Source organism: Chiroxiphia lanceolata, chromosome 8, assembly GCF_009829145.1.
Source record: "Chiroxiphia lanceolata isolate bChiLan1 chromosome 8, bChiLan1.pri, whole genome shotgun sequence".
NCBI lineage: Eukaryota > Metazoa > Chordata > Aves > Passeriformes > Pipridae > Chiroxiphia > Chiroxiphia lanceolata.
Genome location: NC_045644.1, coordinates 36,114,141 through 36,126,527, shown reverse-complemented (window position 1 = coordinate 36,126,527; position 12,387 = coordinate 36,114,141). Strand labels below are relative to the sequence as shown.

Below are 12,387 nucleotides of genomic sequence, written 5' to 3'. Positions count from 1 at the left end.
CAGGAGTTACTGGTGGGAGAAAGCAGGACTTACGTGTCCCTGCAGCAGGAGGACCAAACAACACATTCGTGTTTTATAAGTCAAAAGTGAGTTTGGTTGGTTTGGGTTTTTTTTCTTGTTAAGCTCATTCTAAAATCCTGAAATGCTTTGGGTTAGAAGGGACCTTAAAACCCATCTTATTCCAGGGACACCTTCCACTAGCCCAGGTTGCTCCAAGCCCCGTCCAGCCTGGCCTTGGCTTCTTTTTACTGCTTATTAATTAAGCTGCACACACTGTTCACCACATTTCTTGTCAGATCATGAAGTCAAGTTTGCTCCTTTACATCCAGTTGCAATCCCTGCTTTATCTGTGCAGCCTGGGAAATGCCCCAGCGTGTTTTTCTAGCTGATTTTAGTGGATTTTTCTCTTAGTAAGAGCATTTCCAACACTGCTCTTACCCCATATAGACTGAAGGTTCATGGGGCTGGTGACAATCTCTTGTCAATCCCAGAGCCATCAGTCCCTCTCCACCTTGTTTTCCACAAGTTTTTTGGCAAAGTCCCAACTGCCAGTAAGAGCCACATCTGAAAAGGGACCCAAAATACCCAGTTTTATGGGGACACATCCATTTTCCCTTCTTCAATCCACCTCTCCTAGGTGGCTGGGAAGGAGCCAGCAGGGCTGAACATGCAAATTAGCTAATTGTTTTTGAAGAAAAAGGCTTTTCCCAGCTCTTTAACTCCCATTAACTCACTGGCACTACCAGTGAGGCAATCCAAAGCTGCTCCTGAGCTCTTATTCCATGGGATTTTTGGAAAGATCCCAATTTACAACCTGCTGCCAGGACACTGCTGAGCCTCAACAGCACAGCCTGGAGAAGAGAAGCTTTGGGTGACCTAATTGTGGCTTTCCAGGGCCTGAAGGGGCCTGCAGGAAAGATGGAGAGAGACTATTTTCAAGGGTCTGGAGTGACAAGACACCCTGTGAGGGTGTGGAGGCCCTGGCACAGGTTGCCCAGAGAAGCTGTGGCTGCCCCTGGATCCCTGAAAGTGTCCAAGGCCAGGTTGGACGGGGCTTGGAGCAACCTGGGCTAGTGGAAGGTGTCCCTGCCCATGGCAGGGGTGGGACTGTATGGTCTTTGAGGTCCCTTCCATCCCAAACCATTCCATGACTCTGTGACTGTCAATTGGCCTCTGACTTTGGCTTTTCCACACAAGTGAAATGGCTAAAAATTGCAGGATTTCCTTGCCAGCTCTCCTGTGGCAGTACAGTCCCCTCTAGCCTGCTCTGCCTGCTTGGGGTAAGGCTTAAAGTACCCCATTTCTAGTAAGACACTCCTCATTTTGGGCTGGAGAGCTGCTGCTCTGTTCTTGCATTCTTTATTTTTTTAAATTGAATTCACTGTGTCAAGGTCTCATTGTAAGAAAGGTTCCCTCACTATTGTAAAGCAAAAAAAAAAAAAGAAAAAAGAAAATATCTAGCTATGGTAGATAAATGACATTATTTCCAAGAAAGAAATGTGGTTGGCCTTATTTCCAAAAGAAAAACATGGTTGGCCTTATCCTAGGAAAGATGGTTTCCTCTAGTAGGATCCTTAGGCTGAGCAACACTTGTCAGGAAATTTAAAGGCAGGATCCTGGAGACGTAACTGGGAAATCCTGGGCTTTGGGGAGGCTTTTCCAAGTCTTTCCTGATGAGCTTGTGCCAAGGGGTGGGACAGCTGCTCTTGAACCCCAGCGGGCGTGGATCAGGAGGGTAGGGAGGCAGTGGGAACCCTCCTGGGTGTGGAATGCAGCCCTTCCCTGGCTTGCCACAGTCAGCAGTGGATGCTCCTGAATGATCACGGCTGCGAGACGAGGAGGGCCTGCCTGCAGAGGTCCCCTTTGATGTCCATCCTCTTGATGGCCATCCCTTTGATGGCCATCCCTTTGATGGCCATCCCCTTTGATGGCCATCCCCTTGTCGCTCTTCCCGCAGGTCGCATCTCCAACGGACACGAGCAACTTCGACAGCTTCCCGGAGGACAGTGACGAGCCACCCCCTGACGACAACTCAGGATGGGACATAGATTTTTAATGTCTTTCTCTTACCTGCTTCTGCCTTGCTGAGGACAGCTTTCCTGGGACGTGGCTGCCAGCGAAACCGAGAGAACGGAACTGGGGAGGATTCGTGCTCGGGGTCACCATGATGCCTTGATTGATGCTGCTACAGGAACTCCAGTGGCATTAGGACTTACTGCTTAGATGACAATAGTGCTCTTCATGTTTTCTGTTCGAACACAACCTGGGGGTTGACATGGTGGTCCTGACACAGAGCCTTTCACCGGTAGAGAAACATGTTTTCTGTCACCGCCGGGGTCTTGCTACGCTCTTAATTATCAAGGTCAGGAGATACATTGTGTAAGACACACCCAATTGTAGCTGCGAGGTACTGGCTTTATCAGTAGGATCAGTAGTAATTTATTCAGTGCTGTAGCCAAATACAGTGCAGGATTTGGGCTATTCCCACCCTCCCAGCTCCGTAGGGCTCCCTCCCGGTGTCGGAGCGGAGGAGGCCACGGCGGGCCCGGCCAAAGAGTTCATGTCAAAGCAGTGGGGAAATGTGTCCTTTTCCTTTCTGAGCAGAACCACGACAAGAGTGAATGTTACCTTTCCTCTTTGGTTTGGAGAGTTTTTTTTTGTTGAGCCTGGTAGAACAAAAGCACAACTGCTCGAGATCCTGTGAAGGCAGATATGGGTCGTTTCTCTCACGCTGCAACACCACCTTTGGGGTTTGTTTTTCCTTTCCCCTGGTACAAGTACATCCCTGCATGAAAACAAAAATCACGAAACTAGTCCGTTTGACATATAAAACAGTGCTTGGGTCACGGTCCTGTAACAAGGCGACAGCAGCCCACTGGTCTTGTCGATTTAGGCATAAAATTAAGCTCGACTTTGACCTCTTCAGAACCCAAAGGGAAAACATAAGACCTGTAATGTCCTTTTTAGGTGCTATGTCCATCCCTTACCTGGTCACTCAACCACCTTTTGAGAGATATGTAGCAAGAGGCATCGTTCTCCGTCGCTCTTGGATGATCCTACGTCTCCATGTCTCCATCTCCTCCGTGTTTGGTACAGAGCTCATTAAAAGCCAAGTACTGGGCCACTTTGCAGGCTCTGGTGTAATATTGCCTGTAAAAATGGAATCCTAATGCCTCTCCGGGCTGAGGAAAGTCCATGGAATTAAGTGGAAAAGTGATATTGGATGTATTTGTGCAAGGTCTCCGTGTCGCCGGCGCGAGTTCCCCGATGATCATGTTTAGGGCACTGTAATGGCCAGAGCCATTATATGGAAAAACAGCCTGGGGAAAACAGTATCAGGATATGCTTTTCCCTGACTTCCACTGCTTTTCCTTTGCTTGAATACAGTCTCCTCTGATTTATAGGCTGTAATTCTGTCCTGGATGCCCGTTTGTTGACTTCAAGTATCCCGTTATCCAACAAAACCCATCAGGTTTCGGTCTCTCTAGGACCCCAAAAAATCATAGCATCATAGAATAATGGAATGGTTTGGATTGGAAGGGACTCTAAAGACCCTGTCATTCCAAGCCCTACCATGGGTGAGCAGGTGCTGCCCTGTTTCATCTCAGCGCTGCCCAGAGCTGAGAGTGGGGAGATCAGCTCTTGCTGAGAAGGACTTTTGCCCACATACTCCGTGGAAAATGTCTGTTTTAACAGTAAAATATTATTTCCCTGATGCTAAATCCCAACTCTTTCCCATGTTTGTGATGAAAGCAACTTCACAGAGTGTATTATTTGACAGCGTGGACCGTGTCCTGGTGTTTGCCAGCAGACATGAGCTGGCTCACCTTTGGAACCAGTCTGTGGCACAGGATTTCCTTCCCTGTTTTCCAGAGGGTGAGGCAGCACGGCTGGCACAGTCACTTCAGGTTGTTTCTGCTGTTCTTTAATCATTGGAACTTTGTCTGCCTTCCAAACCGTCGGGAAAAGGCAGTAGCTCCTGGCTTTTCCACCTTTATCCGAGGGATGGACGACACTGAGAGCCAAGGCTGAGCACTAGGGCTAAAATATCCACCAGGCATCTGAGAGAACAGGCCTAGCAGCCAAATTCTTCACTCACACCCCCCTGGAGTTTCACTCAACAAGGAGAACTTTCTGTAGGAATGTAGAGAGGAGTTTGTCCCAAAACGATGACACTCGTGCTGTGGCAGGCAAGGGGTTGCTGGGTGGCAAAAGCACCACGAGGATTTGGGGGGGCAACTGAAAACACGACAGGAAGGAGGGTTTGAAATGGGCTCTTTTTCTTTTTCCTGTCCCTTTTTCCCTGTGCCAAGCACAGGAATCAATACCTGTACTGAATATGAGTTTATTTTGATATCGAACCCCTCACTTGACTCCCATCACCTCTCCCAAGCATTAACACCACACTATGTATATGATAAAAGCCTTCATTTATAATAATATATTTAAGTTGCTTTATATATATATATATATATATTCACAAGGGATTGCCTCTGTGTTTCCACTTTGTGTCCTTCTTTCTTTGTCTCGTTCCCTAATCTATGGGAGGAGGGTGTATTTAGGCTCCCATATTCCAGCTGAAATCAGCTCCCATATTTCAGAGCAGGGTGTTGATTGGTGTCATGACCACATGGCTGATCCGTAGCTTCTCCCAGCGCTGCATTTCCCACAGCAAACTCTTCTTTACCAACAGGACCACGAGCGACTATTTCTGTAAATAGGTATTTTCGTGTCGGTATTTTGTGGTACACATTGAACTTTTTGTTCTTTTCCAGCCCCATGGCATTATTCCTTCATTTCCTTATTTGTAATGTAATGTTTTTAGCTCAAGGTAGACTTGAATTAATGTCATATTTGTCAGTATTATTAAACTTTATGTCAACTGTCCTGTTAACTCATCTGTCCCATAGTTTGAGAACATGACTAGCTATCTGGCATTGTTGCAAGTGCCTTAAATCCATGGCATCTTATAAAAAAAAAAAAAAATGACAAATTTGGTGTTATGCTGCATGACAAAGACAAACACACCTCAAACTGTCGTCCTTTCTTAGCTTGCTGCGTTTTACAGTTCTTTCTGCGACCGGTTTCTAAGCCTTTATTATCTAAAACTGACAAATTACAGAAATGATGAAGTCGTTCTCTTATTTCTGTTCAATGTACCAGAGCTGTGTATCTGTTAATGAGATACAGAGTCATTTCTGTGAAATGTATAAATGTTATGTGCGGGTCAAATTCCTCTCTGACATCCTAGCAGTCCGTAGACAGGTATTCCTGTTCCCGCTGAGCCCTGCAGATCCCACCCATCGTGCCGTCCCGTCTTACACGACCCCCCCTCGAGGAATCTCCCACCTGGAAAAAATCCACTCGCTGTGAACTCAGCCTGCCTTTTTTTTTTTTCTTTTTTTTTTCCCCCTAAAACCCCGAGGCAAAGGCGCAGCTCGTTTGCACCACTCAACAAAACAGTGCTTTCCCCTCCCCGATCCCCTCCGTCCGCAGCCACCGCCGGGACAAGCCCTCGGTGCTCCCGCGGAGCTGCCAAGCTGGAAGCTCCTCATCCGCAGCTCCCCAGCCCTGACACCGAGACTTGGGCGCCTTGAGGGCTTTCTCAGCAAAAGGGGAAATTCCCTCTCACCCCAACCCCGGCTTATGCTGGTTTTTACACCATCCCTTTGGTTTGTATTTCTCCCAGCTTTCTTCTTCCACGGGAGAGGTTTTGTTTGTCGGACAGATGTCGGTCACCCCCCGCTCGGTGGCCGCTTGCACTCTTTTGATGTTGACTGAAGAACTTTGGGTTTTTTTCATAAACTTTAACTGCTTTTGTTTGGCTCTGTACTTTCCCTGCAGCTGTAATTGCCGAGTGCCTGTTGTATACTTTATAGAGTTGAAATAAAAATAATTACTTTTGAACAACGTGTCAAGGGTTTCCTTCCGCAGCCCAGGCTGAGTCTGGGAGAGTTCTGCTGCTCAGGGATTAAACTGGGGTGGTGGGGGTCCTGCTCTGGCCAGGTGACCCCCACAGCTCACTTCCTACCCAAACTATCCTGTGAACGTGGCTCATCCTCAGGGATGAAGAATTCCCTTTGTATTTTGAGTCCAGGGAAGGCACCGTGTTCCCAACGCGAGTTGTGTCATCCCTGGAGAGGATGTGACTCAAAACAACACCGCTGTCAAAAAAACTGGTTGCCCAGAGAAGTGTCCAAGGCCAGGTTGGAGCAGCCTGGGAGAGTGGAAGGTCGTGTCGAGTCCATGACACACAGGTGAGCAAAACCTGGGCAAAGGAGCAAGAAAACATCCTCTCAGGAGGGAAATAAACGTGGTAACTGCCCAAGGAGGAGCTGGGAAACATCCCAAACCGTTCTGCGGGGTGCAGCAATCGCAGGTCCAAGTTAATCAGGCAATAAAAACCGCGGGGTGACGTGGCCCTCACCTGAAACTGCCGGGGGAACACCGGGATTTCGGGGCGAGGCGTGGCCCTCCTTCTCCCAGGCTAAAAATAGGGAAGGCAGGGATGGCCGGGCTGTGCCGGGGGTGCCGTGACTCAGCCCCCCCCGCTTCCTACGGCACCTGCCCGCGGTGCTCGCCGAAACCTTCCCAGGCAATTATTAGCCCGGCTGGAGCCATCTGGACCTGGAACAGCTGATAGGGAATACCGGGAGAGCGGGGCTTCATTGCAGGGAATTGCAGCGGCTGGAATTCACCCCCTCCTCGCCCCCGCGGGTTTTAGCCGGGCGGGGGCACCGCTCGGGCTCTTCGCCCGTATTTTCATTCAAACCACCCTCGGAAAATAAATAAGCGGGAGCGAGAGGCCGCCGCCGGGCAAAGCCGGGTTAATTAATTAACGGGGGTTAATTAGCGGCGCGGGGTGTAGCGCGATGCCCCGGCGGGGCCGGCAGGGGGAGCGCTGGGGACGCGCTGCCCCGACGGGGGCGGGTTGGGGGATTTGGGGATATGGGGGGGCCTGGGGGAGGTTTGGGGAGGGATTGGGATTTAGGGGGGGTTAGGGAGGCTTGGGGGTTTAGGGGATTTGGGGGGGTTTGGGGATTTTGCGGGTTTTGGGGGGTTTTGGGGGGGTTGCGCGGGTCTGGGGGGGTTTGGAGGGTGTTGGGGGGGCGGCGGCGCCTCGAGGGCGTCGGGGGAGAATGGGGGGGAATGGGGAGGGACTAGGGAAGCGACCCCTTTGATGTCCCCGCATCAAAGGGCCCGGAGCTCCCCCTCCCCTCGCAGCTGGGGTCAGAGGAATGGGGGAGGACGGCGAGGGTCCTGCCGTGTGTCCCCCCGCTGTCCCCACACCCCCCCGGGGCGGGGGGTGCGCAGCAGCCCCTCTCCCTTCCTGCGAGGCTGCGCTGGCGCCAGGAAGGACGCGGGGGAGGCGGGGGGGGGGAGACTTAGAGGAGACCAAAGGAGCGACTGTGACATCGGGGGAGAGCGGGGGGGGACTCTCTGCACCCACCGCGGCTCCCACCCACCATGGGGGGGTTGCACGAGGGGGAGTCCCCCCCCTTTCACCCCTTCCCGGTCCCTCCGTCGGGCGCGCCCGGCTGGAGACAGCGGCGGCGTCGGGGCGTGTGGAGCATCTGGCCGGGAACAGGGGCGGGGGGTGGGAAATAGCGGGGGGGGGGGGTCCTGCCCTCGCCGTTGCGAAACCCCCTCCCGACCAATGTCGGAGCCCTCGGGGCGGGGTGGGGGCGGTTTTGGGGGCTCGTGGGCACAGCCCCCCCTCGGGAAGCCTTTGAAATCCCAGCCCGGCGGGCCCCCCGCCCCGAGGGGGCGGGCAGGACGCGGCCCCGGGGGTATAAAGGCGGCGGAGGAGCGCAGGGAGCCGCTGCTCGGGGCCACCGCGGGCACGGGAGGGCACGGCGGGCACCAGGATGCGCGGGCTGGTGGCGCTGCTGGCGGCGCTGAGCTGCGCGGCCCCGGCGGGGCGGGCGGCGGCTCCCGGGGGCGGCCTCAGCTCCAACGCCATCAAGGGACCCCCCCCGGGGGGGGCCGAGGCCAGCGCCGCCCCCGCACCCCCCTTCGACGGCAGCAACAAGGCACCACCGGCCGCCACCCGGCAGGTAGGAACGGGCATGGAGCGGGGGGACACCGGGAATGGAGGGGGGACATCGGGATGGATGGGGAACATACACTGGGGAGGCAGAGAGGGGACACCGCGATGGATGTGGGACACACAGAGAGGGTGGAACGGGAGGACACCGAGGACGGATGGGGGACACACACTGAGGGTGGAGAGAGGGGACACCGGGGATGGATGTGGGACACACACTGGGGATACAGAAAGGGGACACCGGGGATGGATGTGGGACACACAGCGGGGGTGGAGAGAAAGGACACCGGGGTTGGATGTGGGACACACACCGGGAGGGACGTGGGACACACAGAGGGTGGAGAGAGGGGACACCGGGGATGGATGTGGGACACACACTGGGAGGGATGTGGGACACACAGAGGGTGGAGAGAGGGGACACCGGGGATGGATGTGGGACACATACCGGGAGGGATGTGGGACACACACCGAGGGTAGAGGGACCGCATCAGGGTTGGAGTTGAGGGACAGAGAGGAGGACTTGGGACGGAGAGGAGGGACACACACACACTTGAGGTGTGGGGAGACACCGGGCATGGAGGGGACACCAGGGCCAGGGGATGGAGGGAGGGGGTACCCATAGGGGATGGAGGAAAAAGGGCACGCACCAGGGATGGAGGGGACACCGAGGACGGGGGGAGACACATCGGGAGTGGAGAGGGGAACACCGGCGATGGAGGGGAAGGACACATCGGGGATAGAAGAGCAGGACACAGCAGAGGTGGATGGAGAGGACTCACAGGGGATGGTGGGACACACACACACACACCGGGGAAGGAGGCAGGGGGACACCTCGGGAATGAAGGGGACACCAGGGACGGGGAAGGCGCACCGGGGTGGAGGCAGGGGAGGGGACACATCGGAGATGGATGGAGGGGGGTGCACCGGGGATGGAGCGGGGACACAGCGGGGATTGAGTAGGGGGAACACCTTGGGGATGGAGGGGACGCACCGGGATGGAGCAGGGACATACCGGGGATGAAGTGGGTGGGACACCTCGGGGATGGAGGAGACCAGGGGATGAAGCGGGGACACACTGGGGACGGAGGAGGGGACACGCCCCGGGGATGGGAGCGTCGGCCTCGCTGACCCCCCTCCGCCTCCTCTGTGCCCCCCCAGCCTTTCCCGTGCGCCGAGGACGAGGACTGCGGCCCCGAGGAGTTCTGCGGGGGGGCGGCCCGCGGCGGGGGGGCCCCGCTGTGCCTCTCCTGCCGGAGGCGCCGCAAGCGCTGCCTGCGCGATGCCATGTGCTGCCCCGGCATGACCTGCAGCAACGGTGAGCGCCGGGGGCTGCGGGCTGGGGACACTCTCGAGGTGGCCGCGGGAGGGGGGTGGGAGGGGGGCGGGGTCCCACCCGTGGCTGACAGCCGCCCCACTGCCCCCTGCAGGTCTCTGCACCCCCCCGGAGCCTCCCCACGGAGCCGCCGAGCTGGAGGAGCCCGGCACTGAGGCTCTGCCCCGGCGGACACCCGCTCCCGCCTGGATCCCCACGGCCAAAGGTAAGGGGGGCCGTGCCGCTGGGACCCCAAGGCCTCTGGGAGTTGCCCACCCTGCCCTGCTGTCCCTTGTGGGATCAGTCTGGGATATCCACCCTTCCCCTCTGTTCCCTGTGGGATCGGTCCAGGATGCCCACCCTGCTCTGCTGTCCCTTGTGGGATCAGTCTGGGATGCCCATCCTGTCTTTCTGTCCCCCACGGGATCAGTCTGGGATGCCCACCCTGCCCTGCTGTCCCCTGTGGGATTGTTCCAGGATGCCCACCCTGCCCCACTGTCGTTTCCTCAGTGTCCACTATAGGGGTGGCTTGAGTCGCCCACTCTGCCTTGCTGTCCCTCGTGGGATCAGTCTGAGATGCCCATCCTGTCCTGCTGACCACTATGGGCTCAGTCCAGGATGCCCTCTCTGCCTCAGTATCCCCTGTGGAATCAGTCTGGGGTGCCCACTCTGCCCTGCTGTCCCCTTAGGATCACTCTGGGATGCCCACCGTGAACCTCTCTCCCCCATGCCTGGGATGCCCACTCTGCCTTGCTGTCCCCTGTGGGATCAGTTCAAGATACCCACCCTTGGGATCAGTCCGGGACGCTCCTCCTGCCCCGCTGCCCTCCTTGGAGGAGCCCGGGCTGCCCACCCCACCCCGCTACCCCCCCGTGAGCGATCCCCACCCCTCCCCGCCGTCCCTGTCCCTTGTCCCCCCGCTGACCCCCCTGTCCCCCGCAGGCGAGGAGGGCGACCTGTGCCTGCGCTCGTCGGACTGCGCGGCCGGGCTGTGCTGCGCCCGCCACTTCTGGTCCAAGATGTGCAAGCCGGTGCTGCGGGAGGGGCAGGTGTGTACCCGGCACCGGCGGAAAGGCTCCCACGGGCTGGAGATCTTCCAGCGCTGCCACTGTGCCGAGGGCCTGGCGTGCCGCCTGCAGCGGGAGCTCGGCCCCGGGGACGCGTCCCGCCTGCACACCTGCCAGCGGCACTGAGGCGGACACACGGACGGACACACGGACACCGGCACGCGGCCCGGCCCCGCCGGGACAGACTCCGGCCCCGCCGGAGGGAAGGTTGTTTCTCAAGGGAACTACTTTAAAGCGACTTTTCTTGCAGTACGTTACTGTGTTGTGAATACTGAGCTGGCACTTACGCTGTACATAACGCCGGGACTGGTCGGGTTTTTTTCCCCCTCCCCGAGGGCGCTGCCCCGCGCTCTCCGAGGGACTGGGACTTTGTACACACTGGGTTTTTAATCCCGGCTCAAAGGGATGCCACCGTCTGTTTGCGAGCCAATAAATTCCTCTTTCAAACCAGCCTGAGCTGCCTTTGCGTCCCTGCCCCGCGTGTGGAGCCCTCCCGTGCCACGGGAGGGGGGGAAATGCCCGTTTTGGGGGCATTTCGGATGGGGGGTGAAGGGGCCCATCAGAGCACCCCGTGGGAAAGGCTGGTTGGCGTCACTATTGAACCAGCTGCTTTTTAGGCATTATTTAGGCCACCAGAGCAAGGATGGGCACTGTGGCCGGGGTCCAGGGAGGGCAGGTGTCAGCAAAACCCCCCTCCTGCCCGATTTTGGAGAAGGGAGTGAAGGATCAGCAGAGGGGCTGTGCTGGACCCACCACTGCTCCGTCAGAGCAGTCTCTGCTCCATGCACAATAAAGGCTTATTTTTCCTTCACTTTGCAGCGTGTTCCTGTGGGGTTTCTCCCTGTTGGGCTGGCGTGGAGGGAGGGAAAGGTGCAGACACAGTTTTTCCCCACCCCCTTTAACTCCTAACGTTGCCCACCCACTCCGAGTGGTCGTAGGTGTGTGTGGAGTGTGGGGTTGGTGCCTATGCCTGCCTGGCAGGCTGCCCTCAGCCTCCCTGCAGCCTGGGGAAGGGGGTTGAGATGCAAACCCATGGTGGAGCCTTCCCTCTACAACCCAAAAGTGCTTTGCACCCCAAATCCAGCTGCCGAGCAGCACATCCCTGCGTGGCTCCGAGGGCATCGTGTCCCATTCGTGGGGGAGCATCCCATGACTTTTAAATGCTCTCTGTCCATGGGTGTTTGGTGCTGCCTGTTTAGGGAGCTGGAGGACATGGGGTTACAGGATACCCACCCAGCTACAGCTCTGGCAGGAGCCTGAGAGCACCAGCTGGTGCTAAACTGAGTCCAGAAAATGGAAGGGAGGGATAACACGGCCCCAGGTAGAAGGAAATGTTCAAGGGATCGTGCCCAGTTTCCTTCCAGCTCTTCCCTCCAGCTCAGGGACCGGCTTGGAAGAGCCAAAGCTGCCCCAAACCAGCTGATGTAAAACACTGATGGTCCTTAAACCACCTGAAAGGACCACTCAAGCCTCTCCACCCCAGGGCTGTGTCTGGAGCAGCAGTTGGGTTGAAGCCACCCCCTGAAGGAGTTTGTGACTCGGAGGCTCGAGTTTCGTGCTTTCATCTTTGTGCAAGGCTTCAAAAATTAAAAATACTCATTTTAAAGTGCTTCTAAAACACGTAGTTTTAAACCACACTATTTTAAAAAAATAAATTCTTGCATAGCACACATGATGATATGGTTATTTTATTACCATAGTAATGATCACGCCCAGTAAGAGTCAGTGACACTGAGGTGGTGAAGGTACCTGGCTATGAGTAAAAGCATCAGGAATTATTCAGGTGGATTCAGATCTGGGTGTCAGACCCCTTTCAGCCCCACAGTGGCCTTGTGGTGATACTCAGCACTCTTCAGCACTTCAGACACCTTAATAAAGTGATTATTTCAGTCCAAAAGACGTTGGGTACCATTTCTTGTCGTTGTTAGTGCAGTGTTCTCCATCCTCTTGCCAAATTAACC

General features: G+C 55.9%; 2 protein-coding genes across 9 annotated transcripts in view; both read left to right on the top strand.

Annotated features, from left to right (window-relative positions):
- The window catches only part of PRKG1 (protein kinase cGMP-dependent 1), a 393,869-nt gene extending 387,962 nt beyond the window's left edge, over positions 1-5,907 (top strand). For all 8 annotated transcript variants that reach the window (XM_032695058.1, XM_032695062.1, XM_032695057.1 and 5 more), the window contains one exon: positions 1,958-5,907. In XM_032695058.1, coding sequence (XP_032550949.1) covers positions 1,958-2,056 — 99 coding nt within the window. In that variant the 3' untranslated portion in view covers positions 2,057-5,907. The remainder of the gene's footprint in view (positions 1-1,957) is intronic.
- Positions 5,908-7,868: 1,961 nt separating this feature from the next.
- DKK1 (dickkopf WNT signaling pathway inhibitor 1) lies at positions 7,869-10,552 on the top strand. The gene is made up of 4 exons (XM_032695273.1): positions 7,869-8,057; positions 9,206-9,362; positions 9,475-9,585; positions 10,302-10,552. The coding sequence occupies exons 1-4, from the start codon at positions 7,869-7,871 to the stop codon at positions 10,550-10,552; spliced, it is 708 nt and encodes a 235-aa protein (XP_032551164.1).
- Positions 10,553-12,387: the final 1,835 nt, after the last annotated feature.

Excerpts from the sequence above, each read along its gene's own strand:
- DKK1 (XM_032695273.1), top strand. The coding sequence starts at position 7,869 with ATGCGCGGGCTGGTGGCGCTGCTGGCGGCGCTGAGCTGCGCGGCCCCG. Across the intron at positions 8,058-9,205 it reads CACCGGCCGCCACCCGGCAG|CCTTTCCCGTGCGCCGAGGA; the intron begins GTAGGAACGGGC and ends GTGCCCCCCCAG. Across the intron at positions 9,363-9,474 it reads CGGCATGACCTGCAGCAACG|GTCTCTGCACCCCCCCGGAG; the intron begins GTGAGCGCCGGG and ends TGCCCCCTGCAG.